Here is a 17,150-nt window from a genome sequence, read left to right on the forward strand (position 1 = left end):
AATTTAAATATTTTTATAATATATATTATTTTTTATCTATATTATATTATGTATCATAAGATATATATTATATATTATAAAATACTGATAATAATAATAATGTTGTTATAAATAAATGAAATTGAATACGAGTTATATTCATATACAAATCAATAATCTATGCATGATGCATGCATCACGAGGATTATAGTTGGTAGTTATGGTACAATAATTGAATTGATAATAAAAAGCTTGTGCTAAGTGGATTGGACATTAGGGTACATTGAATTAATTAATAAAAATAATAAGACTATGATGTTAAATTGAATTGAGAGATGGATGATAGATATGCTTCAGTCGGTTTTAAGTGTCAAATTACGGTATCTACCTGAGAATGATTGATAACCTCATCGTAGACTATTAAGAGGCTTCACACAAGAATCAGTAAAGTCTTTCATGTAATTAATTAATCAATCCTTTCACATTATCAGTCTTATTATTACTAGTCCAGTCTTTTCTTGCTATTGAAAAGATGGGACACTTAACAAACTTCGACTCAATAAAAACCAGCAGCTGGCAATTAATTGGAGTTGTTGCCTCAATTCCTGTTTAACCTAAATGATCACTATCTTACTGCACACTGATTTTGATTAAAAATAATATATATTAAAAAATTTATCAAATTAAAATAATATAATAAATATATTATATAATTTAATATATGTTATCGTTATAAATTAATATATATATTTTAAAAATAATAATATAATATAAATATATAAAAATAATAATAAAATTTTAAAAATATTTATGATATTTTTAAAAATAATGATATTTATAATATTGCTTGCATCAAAATTATGCTCAAAGTTCTATTTTTGTGTCCCTCACATATTTAATTAAAAAGCTCTATTAAGAAAATTAATTAATTTATCATGCCTTGTGAGTTGGGGCATCTCAAAAAGAGAACAAATTGACTCTCTTGTACAAATATTTTCTATTAACGTTATATATATAAATAAATAAATTATAAAATATTATTTATATAATTTGATGTTATAAGGATGATTATAAAGAGAGGGAAAATATAATCAATCATATAAGTTTACATAATTTATTTGTATACATAATTTTATTTATAATACGTACTAACAAGGAATACTAGATTTATAAAGGTGAGAAAGAAAAAATGTGTTTATACAATTTATTTATATATATAATATTATTGTACCTACTGCTAGATAACATTTGGACACAGGAGTCAATTTATTCTCTTTTGAGATACCCCAACTTGAAGGCATCATAAATTAATTAATACTTTTCCAAAAAGGAAAAAAAAAAAAAAAAAGACTTGGAACCAGGACTAAACAAACCATCTTCCACAGTCCGCTGGTAGCCATGAATAAACAAGGAAGAAATGAAAAAGTCCATTGTGGGAAGCTCAAGCTAATTGAAGAACCTTGGCTAATTTGAAACCCAGAATAACTGAGTACTCATGAAACAACCATAAGAAATAAAAACTATATAAAACAAACAATATCTATGAATAGAAACAATTATACACAATTTGTCAATTTCCATTATTTTTGTGTCACACCACCAATTAATAATACATTATCTAACCCTATATTACATTGATATTCTTATTTCTATATAAAATATTTATCCCCATACGTATATACCCCAAAACATTCCCTTTGGCTCACTGTATGCTTATACAGTAAGTTCAGACATATTAACATATAGAAAGTGATCACATGTAGTTCTATACATTACTTTTACTTTATCATCACACCATGAAACTAGATATAAAATCCACCGTCTTCCGGACAATTCCGATGAAGAAGCTCCTCTATCATTTGCATAGCGATTATCTCTTCTTCATCCATTTTTCCCTTGAGTGGGGGCCCTGTTATCTCTTGTGACTCAGCGCCCAAAGGCAATGTGTTTCTTGATACATCATCTGCATTATTCTTTCCAAGCTGCACAGTCATGACCCAGTTCGAGTCAGAGCGCTGGCCTGCCCGCTTTTGCCACACTCCGATGTGAGAATTCTCTGTGTCAAGCCTCAAACAAGTCATAGAAGGCGATGGTGCCTTGCTGCATTTCCGAAGCTTGGCGTGCAGAAGCTCTGATAAATCATTTGCGGGTGCCGAGGTTGAACTTTGACTAGGTTTAGGGTCTCCGGTTGGTGTTTGTATTATTGGGAAATTCGTCTTTGCGTTTCGTCCACTCATTAAGATTGCAGCTTGATCGTAGGCTCTAGCAGCTTCTTCCGCTGTTTCGAATGTGCCCAGCCACACCCTCCTCTTCCTGTAAAAAAAACAAAAACTTAAAGGATAAAATGCTTTGGCGAACAAAAAGAATAATTTGTACGTTTATAGAGTAAGGAAAATTCGGTTGAAGGATCTCATTACAGTAGTGGGTGGCGAATCTCAGAAACCCAGGAGCCCCAGTGGCGCTGCCTGACACCTCTGAACTTCTTTGATTGCACCATTTTGAAGAGAGAGAGAGAGGGAGATAGTGAGAGAGACAGTTAAGTACAAGCTCCAGAGGGCTTGAAGATATACAGATGATGAATGAAGTACAGAATGGCTCAGAGATGATGATGATGAAGATATAGAGAGATGATGAGTGAAGGGCATAACTGATATAGTGTATTGTCGGCGAAAGTAAGTCGTACATATTGAAGCAGCTTGCAATAAACGAAATCACCTACATGTTTCTTAAAACTCCCAAACCTACCCAATTAATGAATGGGCCTCCTCTTGCAAACAACCGTGGCTTTTATGCTTCCTTGTGCCATCTTCCATGTGAACATTAGAGAGAAAAAGTGACATTTATGCATTTGATAAAACTAAATCTCAGCAAACATTCACAGACGCCTTTTTATTAATTTCTATCGAACCAAGAACTAACCTGCCTATTACTCTCTATTTGCTTGGTGATTTAGTAGATTTACCATTCTACTTTTGCCACCGAAAGAGATATTTCCTAAACAATGCCTTGAGCTGATGGGAAGATGTTTCTTTGTTAAACAAATCATATGGAGACTAGTCAATGCAATGGTTTCAACAAATTTAAAAGAGATCTCATCTATGGCAATGTAGCTACCATGGGTTGATGTTAATCGATCATTTTTATATTTTATATGATCAAATATGATTCTAGACATGGTTATATGTATCTTATGATATACAATATTATATATAAAAAAAACAATACGTATTCTAAAATATATCGAATTAATACAATATAATAAAGTATCAAATGATATAATACATCTCTTATTATAATATATATTATTGATATAGATTAATATATATTTTTAGAGAAAATGATGATGTAGTGAAGATGTATATGAAAAATTTTAAATTTTCAGAGTATTTATGATATTTTCTAAAATAATGACTTATCAATTAAAATTTTTATTACTTTATTTTTTAAAAGATGTATTTTATGATAAGATATAAGACATAATATATAATATAAAAAATTAAATTTTTAATCTACAATATAATACGTGATTCAACTATGATTTCAAGGGTTTCTTTTACCCAAAGAAAGCACAACATATCTCAGAAATAATTTAATATGAATAAATGAAAAACAATGCACAACATGTGCTAGTATTTCACAGAAGAATGTCAAAGTTGTGTGTACTTAAATCATGTTTTCCTAGGTTTGGGTTTGCAAAATTCCTTTGCAATATTTAAATCGTTTTATTTAAAGGCAGTACAATACCAAACACTCTTTAAAATTGATTAAGATAATACAGAATATATAACGGAAAATTAATTATTTCCTTTTTCAAGAAATAATAAATAGAGAAATAGGGCATCCATTCCAATCACTGAAGCTGGAGCTTAGTTTGTCCAAAACCAGGGAAAAGTGACTATAGGTATAGGTTCAAATTTCACATTCTAAATTCAAATTTTTTATTTATCTAGTTTAATAATTATGAGATCGATTAATAGACTAATGATTTAATCGATTTAATAATTTAAACACTCAAGATGACTTGGAGAACACTCAAGATGATAGCCCGCAAATAATCTGAGAGCGATCCTGTAGCTTATGGAAAACTAAGGATTAATTAATAATACAGTCAAGCTCAGACAAATGCATCAAAATCAATCAATTAATTTGTTGCCAAATCGTAATCTGTCACATACAAACTGATTCATCATAATCAAACAATTTCATTTCTCTACATTAAGCGGTCAAGTTGGCGGGATCTTAACTCGTTCCACGAAAGCAATAAAGAAAAAGTTGCAGTCGCTTAAGATGTGGCCATATAAGCTTTAGACGTCTTTTTTAATATGATTTAATATTCGTACTCAGATTCTTTATGCTTATTAATTGTTACTCGTTTGCCCTAAACAACCAAACTAGCAGAGCCGCTTGCCAGAACAGAAGGGTAACATTTAATCATGCTAATCATATAGTATATCGTATTATATATTAAAAATTTAATATTTTAGATTGAGTATCATATATTTTATTATATGGTATATTTTTTAAAAGATAAAATAATAATAAATTATTAAATATTATAAACGCTCTTAAATTTTAAATTTTTCATATATTTTTTTATTATTTTGTCATTTTTTATAAATAAAAAATATATCGATTCGTATTAATAATATGTATTGTATTATACAATTCATCTAGTACTATATTATATTAATTTAATATAACTTATAATACATATCATTTTTCATTTATATCATATCTGAGGCTAGATTTGAAATGAACTTGTTTGAGCTCGAATGAGTTTGAAACAACGAATACAAATCCGAGTACGAGCTAGAAAGTAAAACCAAAAACGAACTCTAGCCCGAACTTGAGTTAGAGTCGTGTTCAACTCGCGAGCCAAGCACCGTTCGGTTGAACCCTTAGTAAAGGATGTCGTTTTTAGCCCTACCTAAAGATATGTTTGGATTCAAAACGAACTTGTTCAGACTTGAAATAAATTTAACTCAAACGAGCTTGAACATGAGTATAAGATAATGAACATGAACTCGATTATGAATATATAATTAAGTGAGTTTGGTGAATCCGAACGAAACCTGAGCCAAACCCAATCCAAAACTAGTCTGACTGTGTTTGGGCTCTGCTTGACTCATTTTCAATCTTAATCATATCATAAAATACTGATAGCTACATGTTTAACTTGTAAGATGCAAATATTGTTACCTTATTAGGCTGACTAATCGCCGGAGCTCGCCTACTTTACTTGCCTGAGTCTTGATTTTCGTACATTAATTGTTAACTAACTACTCTGGGAAATGAGTTTTGAATTTTTGAAAAATAAAATAATATTGGCTGCATGGTTGTTTTGGTCAACCGGTTTGACCGGTGAATTGTCACATATATGTGCATCTCTGATTTACCAACTCCATTGTATGTGTAGTCCTGGACCTGGTAAGATCCACGTGAGATATCAAGCTTTCTATACAAGTCTGGTTCCTTTCCTACCAATTTAATTTTCACTCTTTAATATCACCTTTGGGTTTCCCATTAATCAATACATATCAAACTTTTGACGAATTGATACGATATAATAAATGTATCATATGATATGATACTTATTATCAATGAACAGATTAATATATTTTTTGGAGAAAATAACAATGTTCTAAAGGTGTATATGAGAAATTTTAATTTTTTAATGGTGTTTATTATATTTTCAAAATAATGAAATATCAATTATGTTTTTTATTATTTTATTGATATTTTATTATTTTATTTTTTAAAAATCATATCATATAATACAATATGATACGTAATTCGATTATAATGTTTGTGTTCACCATTTGATGTTACATAGATACATCTATTTTAGCTAAAATATTGGAGAGCATCTCACGAGTATTCATTTGCAACAACCCTTATATGAAAACATATTTATAAAGAGTAATACTATATTTATATATTTATGTGTATTATTACGTAATTGAGTATTATTTTATTTTTAATTTAAAATTACTTAATTACACAATAACATATATCAAGTATATATATATTTATATATCTAAAATAAATATATATAATTTTATTTATTTATAAATAAAACATTTATGTTTAATATATATTTTTGTGGAGTTCGTAAAAATCTATGAAAATATATGGAACATGTAGGTATCCTAGGCCCACAAATGTACTTTCAGATAAGTTTCACACATATATTAGGAGAAGAGAACTCTAAGCTCACATGTGTGCTACAGGATTAGGTTCTAAACATGGCTTTATGACCTAAAAAAAAAACTTAGAAAAGATGTACATTATGAGATTTTGGTCTCAATCAATAATAAAACTTGTTATGTGTTTTCATAAAAATTATTGTGCATGTGCTCGAGCCTCTTAAACAGTTTACATATTGCTTTCACCCACCCTTTCTAACTCATGTCATGGTCATTCCCTTACTTACTTATAGACTCACTTTCGACATGATAAGGATTTGCAAATTATTTGAAAAATTGAAACCATTGATGTAAATTGTTGCATAGCTGTAAATGGCATTTGATAGAATTCACATATTTTTGTTGGGAATTTTCGTAAACATAAAAAATTAATATAGCATTTCAATAATATCTTCTTCCTCAATTTGTTATTCTATTTCAATTGAGAATTGAGAAAATATTATCATAATTGAGATTAATTAATTATATGTTTTGAAACCATTATGATTTTTTATTTTCCTCTTATGTTATGACTGTCTTTTTCATAGTTGAAGGATATTTTAATCATAATAATATTAACTAAGCAAAAAATCTAATAAAAAAAGTTAAATTAGATAAGTCAAACTACAAATTAAGGGCATCTAGGTAATTTTATATCAACAAAAATATTTTTGTTAACGGAATTATCATTTGGGTGGGAAAATGTTATTAATGAAAACTACTGGGGGAAAGGGTTTTTGCACCAAACTTTCAGTAGGACAATTTTAATTACTCTTATATTGAATTTACTATTACTGTAATAATATGACTCTAATCATTCTATCACTATTTTCAATGTATTTTACTTGTTTTTTTCATATTAGTTTTGAACCCTTAATCTCATATTTTCCTATTTTAAAAGATAACTTTTTTATTCATTTCTTTCAATTTTCTATTATTGCAGCGGCCCCTTGGAAGATTTTTTTTCACCTCCAACGATCTTTACATTCTCTTCTGGCGATCAGATTCCTCCATCTTCGACCATCTTCTCTGCTCGAAACTAAGCCAATGTCAACCCCGCTTAAGCTCATTTCTGGTGAAGAAAATCACAGCAATATAGAGAGCGTTTCGTCGTCATTGTCATCCCCTGTTTCATTGTGCAGGAGTGAGGTTGGAAACCCGGACAACAGAGAGAGATGTGGTTGCCCGCGAAGAGAGAGTAAATTAATTTCCAAACCTTGGGTGGGAAAATTTTCTATTGTAATTTCCAAAGACATGGAATTAAATTTACTGTTTCTGTAACATGCCTCTGATTCATTCTACCACTATTTTCTACGTACATTCTTAATTAATCTCCAAGCCATATAAGCATCCTGTTAAAAGATTGCAGAGGAGAAGATTAGGGTTCCAGCAAAAAACATTTTACTTCATCATGACGATCACGCCTGACTTTAGATGATCTATTACTACTTTTTTTTAAAATGTCTGGTATTGTGATGAACCACGTAAAGGTATTGAATACAAGAAAAGTATAGAAAGCAAACTCACATGCATATGACAATGACGTTTATATAGAAAACCATATAAAATATACACAAACGAACCTGAACCTAGTATTACATGTGCAAGATAGAGACTTTGTGGTCCATTTCAGAAAACACATCTCCGGCGAACAGGAGACTGAAAATGAAACGAAGGAACTGGAAAACAGAAGCCATTTTCAATCCACTTGTTATTTAAACGATATACTGAATATATACAAGTGTTGTAGTCTGGATGTGGTCCCTTGGAAACATCAGATAAGCCGAGAAGAAGAGAATAACCAAACCCAATAAAAGCAATCCGCCCCAAGGGGTAGCTCAAAGGATTTGTAATCCCTCAGAGAGGGGCCATAATATCATTTTAACAGTTGATTTTTACAAATGAGTGGGAAATTGATTTTTTTTTTAACTTTACGGGTGGACAGTCATTCTTCAAACATTGGGTGGGAAATGGTCATTTGGCCTTAAAAAGATTCAAATGATCGAGATGTAATCTATTATCATGCATTGATTTCTAGAACAATAAATTTTCAAGATAAATTTCAAAAGTTAGTTTGAATAATTAAGTGAAAAGATTATTCATAAAAGGTTAGAATTCAAATATAGTATAATTATTTATGTGAAAATTTTGAATTGATTAATTTAGAACTGAATATCGAGACTCTATACAAACCGAAACTCTAGATTATCAAAACTCAAAAGGAACAAATTTTCAAGATAAATTGGATGGTCTGGTCAGCTGAGACTGACGATGAAATTGACCGTATTTAATTTGCATGCACATCATGCAATGCTTTAATTTGAAATCACTGTGTGTGTAACCATTAATAAAGAAAATAAATTATCTTCTAAATTAATCCATAAATTATACTGTATTTTCATGTAGACGCAAGTACAGTATTGCTCCTCAATCCAATTACAGATTTCCACTTCAATTTTGGCTCCCTGACATTCCCCAAATACATTTATTCATGACCTTTTTCATATATTTCTAGTTTCTCATGAAGAAAAGGCAGAGGCGGGGAGAAAAAAAAAATGGAAAAAAGAATAGTATTATAACCCTAGAGTGGTTACAGGTGAAAATTCAGCTTTTTAAAAATTAAAAAGTGAAAAATTATCGTTTGATCGAACCTTTCGCGGTGAATAGTCATTTGACGTTTCAATAAATTATTATTAGGGTTTTAGGACAAAATTGGTGGGCTTAAGTGACACCAATTGTAATTTTATTCTAGATTTGGAGCCCAAGGATTAGCCTGATTGTGTTAATGGGCCCTTTATTATTGGGCCTCCCTCTTTAAAGTGGTTGGCCTTCTTTTATCCTCACTGACCAAATCTGATCGAATTTAAACCGTTTTCAAAAGAGATTTTTTAAGGCGAAGCTACCTTGAAGCATTTGATGATCTGTCACGAAACGATTGGCTTAAGCAAAAAATTGGACCCACCTACCATTCAACTGTAATAACTACCGGTCTTCTTCTACTCAGAAAACAACGACGAACGGTTACGCACTGGGTTGCAGACCCCGAGTCGCGATTTTTTGAAAGTAAAGCTACCTTTTTTTTTCTCTCTCTCTTTTTGTTTTAATCTTTTCATGACCTCCGATGAAACCGCTACACAAAACTCATCAACTCAAATCTCCCGAGTTACCTTCTTTGATTCAGTCCCCACTGGTTCATTATACCACAATGCTCAAAGACAAACTGAAGCTCCCCGATAAAGCGCAGCGAGTGTTTCCTGATCGGCTCGGGAGCTTGGTTTCCGGAGAATCGGATTCGGCATTTGAGGTGGGTGAAGAGCTCGAGATTTTAGTACCAAACACGTGCGTGTCGGGCGAGGAGAATGAGGTCGATTATGCTAAGAAGATGGAAGAACAACGTGAGTCAGGGGTCCGGCAGAGAGCTGAAAAGGAAGGGGCGGGCCTGGTTTCGGTTAAGGAAGTTATTGCAGCGGATGACAAAAGGTCTGATCTTGAATATGAGGTGAGAAATTAAAAAGCTTTAATTTACTCAAATAAAAAAGTAACAGCTAGGGTTTTTTTCGGTAGATGAGCATTGTTATATTTCCCATAGAAACAATTTGGTTGTTTGTGAATTATATTCATTTTTGTTAATATTGTGTGGGCAGTTATCTCAAAAGGAGATAAATTTGGAGAAGTTGCAGAGAATTGCTGACACAGGGCTTCCTGAGGGAGGAGGCTTGCGTGCAACAGTTTGGAAGGTATGTAAAGTTTTATCTTTTTTTTTTTTTTATTGCTTCTTATTTGGTGTTTCTTCTTTCAACTGTTGGGAAGAATTTTCTAAAGGAACAGTTAAAGATGGAGTTGAGAGTTCAGTTTTTTTAATTCTTATTACCATTGGTGCCAACTGTTTTGTTAATTAAGTCGAAAATACAGAGCATTGGAAAATGCTCGAGTGAGGTTTGAGGGGATAATAGATGGCAGCTGATAGAAGAAATTTACATTACTTAACAAACTACCATAAAAACCAATGCTAACCTGGCACAGGCCCAGAAAAAATCCTGAAGCCCCAAAGAATATGATTCTTTTTTATGAAATTTTCTGTTGTTTACGGATGTTTCGTTAATTCAGCATATGTAAGCAGATGAGATTTGCAGAATGCTACAATGTAAGTGCTTAGGAAAAAAGAAAATGCAATAAAAAAGAACTGTCAATAGTGGATTATTGCCTATCATCTCGATGTCAATTTAACTGTTATCTGCTGTTTTAGATTTTTTATTCATTTTTCCAGCACTTTTTATGCTAGCAGCTGCTCTTGGGTTACTTACCTCCTTCGCACGACTTATGGGAAAAGGAGCTGAGGGAGAATCGAGAAAAACATTCCAAGCTAAAACAGGAACTTCTGTTGAGTCCTGTAAGATGCTAGTCACCTTGCACATAACCCAGTGAATAGACTCCTTAATTTAATAGTACAAGTATTTCTTATTGATGAAATGAGGTGCATTGCTTTTGGTTAGTGCCTAATGGTGACTGTCACTAATCAAAATCTTAAATCTAGACAGTCAGAATTGACAAGGATTAAAGATGAATCACTAAAGTCCAATGAACACAGTGCTGACAATGATGCTGATGGACTACTTAGGCGACATGAAATTTCTCAAGAGGACCATCCTTTGAGTCTTGGTAAGGCTAGCGTTTGGAATCAGCACTTTGAGGTATGTCTTTATTCCACTTCAAGATGTGTCTTGAATTTCTCTTGCCAAGCCTGAGCTGATGTTTGTCAAAATAAATACATGTATCTAGCATACAGAGATATCAGAACAGATAGACCGTGATTTACAGCGTACACATCCTGACATGAAATTCTTCTCAGGTGAAACATCATTCAGTAGGAAAAATAGGGTATATACCCCTCTACCCCCTGACATTTTACATTAGCAGCATGATTTTCTTTTTTCGAGATAGACTACAAAAGCAACTTCTTATTTATCTTCATGGTGCTACAAGCTTGTCCCAACATGTAGTCAAAGGAAGAAATCTCACTGACACTTCTCATTGCAAAAGTAAATAAAAGCTCTTTCAGACCAAATGATGTGATGCATTTTTATCTTCAGGAAGCAATGAGGAATATTCTTCTCCTATTTTCAAAACTAAATCCTGCTATTCGCTATGTTCAAGGCATGAATGAAGTCTTGGCACCATTATACTATGTTTTCAGTGCTGACCCTGATGAACAGAATGCTGTAAGAATTATACAATGTTCTTAAATATCTTGTGGTAGGGTGGTCATGCTAATTTTGAAGAATAATGCCTTTTGAGTTGAATTTAAACCCACATGGAATGTTTTATAGAACCTACAGTTCTAAACCTTGTTCCATTTTGTTTCATCATACAGGTAAACGCCGAAGCAGATAGTTTCTCTTGCTTTGTTCGACTCTTGAGTGACTCAGTGGATCACTTTTGTCAACAAATGGATCACAGTGCTGTTGGTATCCTGTCAACTCTTTCCCGGTTGTCAGAGTTATTAAAAGCTAACAACGAGGAATTGTGGCACCATCTTGAAATAAAAAATAAGGTAAATTGAATTCAATGGGATTATAGAGTATATCTTTTTGGATATTTAATACACACTGAGTCAGTATTTTGATCAGATGCCTAAGTGTCTTGACTCCTGCTTTCATGGTTTCTTGCTTCACAACATTTTCATCAACTTGCTTTCTTGAATTCATAAAAAACTCATACCTTGCATCATAATGAGCAGGTTAAGCCGCAATTCTATGCTTTCAGGTGGATCACATTGCTACTTACTCAAGAATTCAATTTCCATTCCATCTTAAGAATTTGGGATTCTTTTTTGAGTAATCCTTTTGGTGTCCAGGTCTCTCTCTCTCTCCAAGCTTGGCTCTCTTAGTGTAGTTTTGTTTCACTAATTTATTTTCTTTTATAGATAAAATAACACCCATCTGAATGAACTGATTTATTGATAGCAAGCTCCACTTTATGCAGGATATGCTGTTACGAGTCTGCTGTGCAATGCTGTTGTGCATACGAAGCAGGCTTCTGAGTGGTGATTTTGCAGCTAATTTAAAGCTTTTACAACACTATCCTGAAATTAACATAGAACACCTTCTTCAGGTAGCCAGGGATCTGAGTCCCTATACATCTTCCTATAGCTTGTCTCTGTAAATTTCTTGCTGTAAAAGCACCTTGTGTCTACAAACTCCTCTCTTAATTGTAACAGGGTTTGTAATTATGAACCTTTATAGCTTGAGTTTGTACATTCTAACAAAAAGAAATTTTAAATTTAGTTTTTAAAGGAAAATTCATTTTCCTTCTTTTCTGGCCTGGAATCAGGATTCAACTCAATTGTGAGTAACCATCTATACTCAGGTCTATCACAGAGTGATGCTAGATAGACATGCCCCTTTTCCGTACCCTTGTTGGTAGGATTTTCCATGACTAATCCTATGTCTAATCACTGTGACATCAGAACATGGTTGGGTTGCTTGATCCGATCTTGGCAAGATTCAGAAACCCACTACAAACGAATAATGTTGATCGAGCAACGACTGATTCATCTCCTTGGTAGTTACACTCTAATCCTTTGTCATAATCCACCATCCACAAGGAAAAAAGCAAAAGAGAGAAAACACAACTTAACCTAAAGGAAAACAACTAAAACTAGAAAATCCTAAAAAAACCTATCACTATATTCTAGGTGCTTTGTGTGATTGGGCAGCATGGGATCAATTAGGCGACCTGCTCCATCTTTTGGATTAAAAAAGTCCATTAGCAAGCTGTATATATTTGTACTTGCTACTTTCTCTTTGGCTGGGGAACCAATTGACTAGTTGTTTGGAGTGGCGGTTCCGTATTTTGCAGAGATTAAGCATAAAACATTTTACAATGTGATCTACTTCCTAAAGTGATGTAATGCTGTGTATTTTATATATAAAAAAGTTAATGGCTAGTCATGGATTTTGCCTTCCCCAGGTTGGTCATATCAAAGTTTTGGTGTAAAGACGAACTAGGATGAAGAATTTCAGAAGAGTTATATCTATCCACGAAAGATTGGTCAACAAATGATAAACCTGAAAATCAAAGCTTATTGCATTACAATATTCCACAGCAATTTATCAGCTACCCAGATCCACCATGGCCATGTGCTAATTCCTACTTGCTCCTTTTATAAATTAAAAAAAAAAAAAAAACCTGAATCCTAATGTAGACAGAGCTGGTTGCACCTTTTTTCGCGCCAACATCAGCAAATTAAATAAAATTAAGCTGAAACAACCGACTTCTTTCTTCTTGTTTACCTCGTACAACTTTGGTCAATATTTTAAATTCCAACTTCCATTCTATGAATTGCTTAAGTTTCTTTTAAGACTTGTTATATTTCTGTCGTTCCTTGGAAGATCAGTTGTATTCTATGTATAAGCATTTTATTGTCTTTTCAGAAAATTGATTTTTTTTTTTCATGATCTTTGTTGATAATTGTTGTTTAAATTTCAGTAGCCGGAATTTGAGCAAATTTGGGATAGTTTGAGTATTCATGGCAAGTACTTTGCTACATGGGATTCTTCATGTGACAATCTACGAGACCGATAAGCTCTCAGGGAAGTTTTCCAAGGTATGCTCACTCCCTATAATGGCCTTATTTATCACTGCCTAAGGATATTTGTTCTATTTCCTTTCAGTTTGTCTTTCAAAATTGGGTGCTTGCTTGTGTATACTTGTCCTCTGTTGGAGGGTTTCTGAAAGGAATTTGCATTCTTAGTCCAAAAATTCTATGTAGTCTCCATATATATCCAATTCTCATGCTTTCTTGAAACCGAAGCAAATTTCCTATGTGAAGCTTGATTCATTTATTTTTATTTGTTTCTCTTTAATCTCAAATCTGATTTAAAATTGCAATCGTCTGTTCTGCAGTCACTCAGAAAGATTGAAGAGGCTCTTGGAATCAGAAAAGGTTTTTCAAAACTCTATGTAACAATTGATGTAGAAAAAGCAAGAGTTGGGAGAACTAGAATTATAGAAAATAAACACTCTCATCTGCACTGGAATGAATGTTTTCACATCTACTGTGCCCACATGGCTTCTAACATCATATTCTCTATCAAAAAAAATAATCCTATAGGAGCAAAGGTTATTGGAAGAGCTTATTTTCCTGTTGAAGAACTGCTAGATGGAGAAGAAGTTGATAGATGGCTAAAGATCTTGCATAATGATCATAAACCTCTACACAGTGGTTCTAAAATCCATGTGAAATTACAGTTTTATGATGTCACTAGACATAGTAACTGGAACAGAGGGATCAGAAGTTCTAAATTTCCAGGGGTTCCTTACACATTCTTTCCCCAGAGAAATGGTTGCAGAGTCACTCTTTACCAGGACGCTCATACCCCGGATAAATTTATCCCCGAAATCCCTCTTGCTGGAGGGAAGTTTTATGAACCGCAGCGATGCTGGGAAGACATTTTCGATGCGATAACCAATGCGAAGCACTTGATTTACATTACAGGCTGGTCTGTGTATGCTAAGATCACCTTGATAAGGGACTTGAGGCGGCAAAAACCAGGAGGTGAAATGACGCTGGGTGAGCTGCTTATAAGGAAGGCCAGTGAAGGTGTCACAGTTTTAATGCTAGTTTGGGATGACAGGACTTCAGGTAAGTTACTGAAGCATGATGGGGTGATGGCTACACATGATGAAGACACTGGAGCTTATTTTCATAACACTGGAGTCCATTGTGTTCTATGTCCACGGAATCCTGATAATGGCCGGAGCATTGTTCAAGGCCTGGAGATCTCCACCATGTTTACTCATCACCAGAAGAGTCTAATTGTGGATAGTGAAATGCCCAGTGGAGCATCAAGTAAAAGAAGGATAGTAAGTTTTATTGGGGGCATTGATCTTTGTGATGGGAGATATGACACTCCTTTTCATCCCATTTTCAGGACATTGGACTCAGTTCATCACAATGATTTTCATCAGCCCTGTTTTCCAGGTGCCTCGATCGCAAAAGGAGGACCGAGGGAGCCTTGGCATGATATCCACAGCAAATTGGAAGGACCCATTGCCTGGGATGTATTGTTCAATTTCGAGCAACGGTGGAGAAAGCAAGGCAGGAAAGAGTTACTCATTAAACTAAAAGAACTTGATGATATATTCATACCTCCATCTCCGGTAATGTTTCCTCAAGACCATGATACATGGAATGTGCAGTTGTTTCGCTCCATTGACGGTGGGGCAGCTTTCGGCTTTCCAGAAACTCCTGAGGATGCAGCCAGGGCGGGGCTGATCAGTGGGAAGGACAGTATCATCGACCGAAGCATTCAGGACGCATATATCAATGCCATTCGAAGAGCAAAGGATTTCATCTACATTGAAAATCAGTATTTTCTTGGAAGCTCTTTTTGCTGGAAGTCAGATGACATTAAAGTTGAGGAAGTGGGGGCATTGCATCTTATACCAAAAGAATTGTCACTAAAAATTGTTAGCAAGATTGAATCAGGAGAGAGATTTACTGTCTACATTGTCATTCCAATGTGGCCAGAGGGTATCCCAGAGAGTGCTTCTGTTCAAGCAATACTAAATTGGCAGAAAAGCACGATGGAGATGATGTATACTGATATAGCTCAGGCCCTTCAAGCCAAGAACTTGGAAGCGAACCCGAAGGACTATTTGTCCTTCTTTTGCCTGGCAAATCGTGAAAGCAAGAAGAGTGACGAATATACACCTTCAGACAGACCTGAGCATAAATCAAATTACTATAGAGCTCAAGAAGCCAGGCGGTTCATGATCTATGTTCATGCTAAGATGATGATAGGTAAGTTATTTAACAAATTCTTCTTTGAATATTTCGTACTATCTTCATTACCAAGTAAAGTTCGCCAAAACCTGATTCAAATCATACAACACCCCACTTTTCCCCTCTTTACGTGAAAATTTCTCTCTCGTTCTTGTAGGAAGATTCCTCACACTTACCCTTCTCAATATTTTATTAAAAAAATAATAAAATATTATCAATCATAATGTATTTATAATAATTAAAAATTTTATAATTTAATATGTAAAACTTTAGGGAATATGTAGAGAAGGAAACAAATTGGAAAAGAGATGAATAAGAGAGAGAATGGGCCGGAAATATATTCTGACTATGAAGACTTTACCCATTTCCATCTCCGTTCTTATTAGAAAACCCTTTTGGACAGGTCAAAGACCTGATTTTACTGGCCAAATTATCATGTCTAGCAAGGAGGAATATTACTTGTTTCGCCACTTAGGATTTTTGCATTGTGCAACTTTCTTCTACCTGTCAAGTGTATCAAACTACAAAATATCTACTTCTCTTTATTATTATTTTTTTTCTGTGGCGTTAAGTTGATTCAAATTAACATCAAAATCTGAACTGCAGTTGACGATGAATATATTATCATTGGATCCGCCAATATCAATCAAAGATCAATGGATGGCGCCAGGGATTCAGAGATTGCCATGGGAGCATACCAACCATATCACCTGTCGACCAAACAGCCAGCCAGGGGTCAGATTCATGGCTTCCGAATGGCTTTATGGTATGAGCATTTAGGCCTACTCAATGAGTCGTTTCTCCAGCCTGCCAGTATGGAGTGTGTTCGAAAAGTGAACGAAATTGCAGAGAAATACTGGCACATCTACACCTCCGAGACTGCAGACCTTTGCTTGCCAGGCCACTTGATTAGTTATCCCATCAGTGTTAACAGGAGTGGGGAGGTGACACATCTTCCAGGGACACAGTTTTTCCCGGACACTGAAGCCCCAATTCTCGGTTCTAAATCTGAGATCCTTCCTCCAATACTCACCACTTAATTCCGACACCCAATTGTTGGAAAAACAAATTGTTTGATCCTGTCTTCTCTTCCAATTGCAAATTAAATGGCTGGAATTGGTTGGTAATAAGTTTCTTGTGGTCAGTACATAGAATAAGTTTCTTGTGGTTCCAAACGAGTCCGGAAAGCCCAAAAAAGT

The 17,150-nt window shown here is 33.9% G+C and overlaps 3 protein-coding genes across 5 annotated transcripts; 2 read left to right on the plus strand and 1 right to left on the minus strand.

Moving 5' to 3' along the window:
- Positions 1-1,535: 1,535 nt before the first annotated feature.
- On the minus strand, positions 1,536-2,691 carry LOC123194427 (ethylene-responsive transcription factor WIN1-like). Its single transcript, XM_044607618.1, has 2 exons — positions 2,397-2,691; positions 1,536-2,292 (listed from the first exon to the last, which is right to left on the minus strand). Exons 1-2 carry the CDS (start codon positions 2,474-2,476, stop codon positions 1,782-1,784), a joined length of 591 nt encoding a protein of 196 aa, XP_044463553.1. The 5' UTR covers positions 2,477-2,691; the 3' UTR covers positions 1,536-1,781.
- A 6,497-nt stretch (positions 2,692-9,188) lies between these two features.
- Positions 9,189-12,462, plus strand: LOC123194988 (TBC1 domain family member 13-like). Of its 3 annotated transcripts, none has more exons than XM_044608515.1 (9): positions 9,189-9,663; positions 9,809-9,901; positions 10,450-10,554; positions 10,658-10,855; positions 10,944-11,042; positions 11,255-11,383; positions 11,536-11,715; positions 11,902-12,018; positions 12,147-12,462. In XM_044608515.1, exons 1-9 carry the CDS (start codon positions 9,286-9,288, stop codon positions 12,324-12,326), a joined length of 1,479 nt encoding a protein of 492 aa, XP_044464450.1. In that variant the 5' UTR covers positions 9,189-9,285; the 3' UTR covers positions 12,327-12,462. The 3 variants fall into 3 exon arrangements, with proteins under 3 accessions (XP_044464450.1, XP_044464452.1, XP_044464451.1); XM_044608516.1 differs by having other exon boundaries at positions 9,190-9,663; positions 10,703-10,855; XM_044608517.1 differs by lacking the exon at positions 10,944-11,042.
- A 405-nt stretch (positions 12,463-12,867) lies between these two features.
- On the plus strand, positions 12,868-17,098 carry LOC123194987 (phospholipase D alpha 1-like). Its single transcript, XM_044608514.1, has 3 exons — positions 12,868-13,770; positions 14,070-15,969; positions 16,558-17,098. The coding sequence occupies exons 1-3, from the start codon at positions 13,693-13,695 to the stop codon at positions 16,989-16,991; spliced, it is 2,412 nt and encodes an 803-aa protein (XP_044464449.1). The 5' UTR covers positions 12,868-13,692; the 3' UTR covers positions 16,992-17,098.
- The last annotated feature ends 52 nt before the right edge of the window (positions 17,099-17,150 follow it).

Source organism: Mangifera indica, chromosome 13 (genome assembly GCF_011075055.1).
Source record: "Mangifera indica cultivar Alphonso chromosome 13, CATAS_Mindica_2.1, whole genome shotgun sequence".
NCBI classification, from domain to species: Eukaryota; Viridiplantae; Streptophyta; class Magnoliopsida; order Sapindales; family Anacardiaceae; genus Mangifera; species Mangifera indica.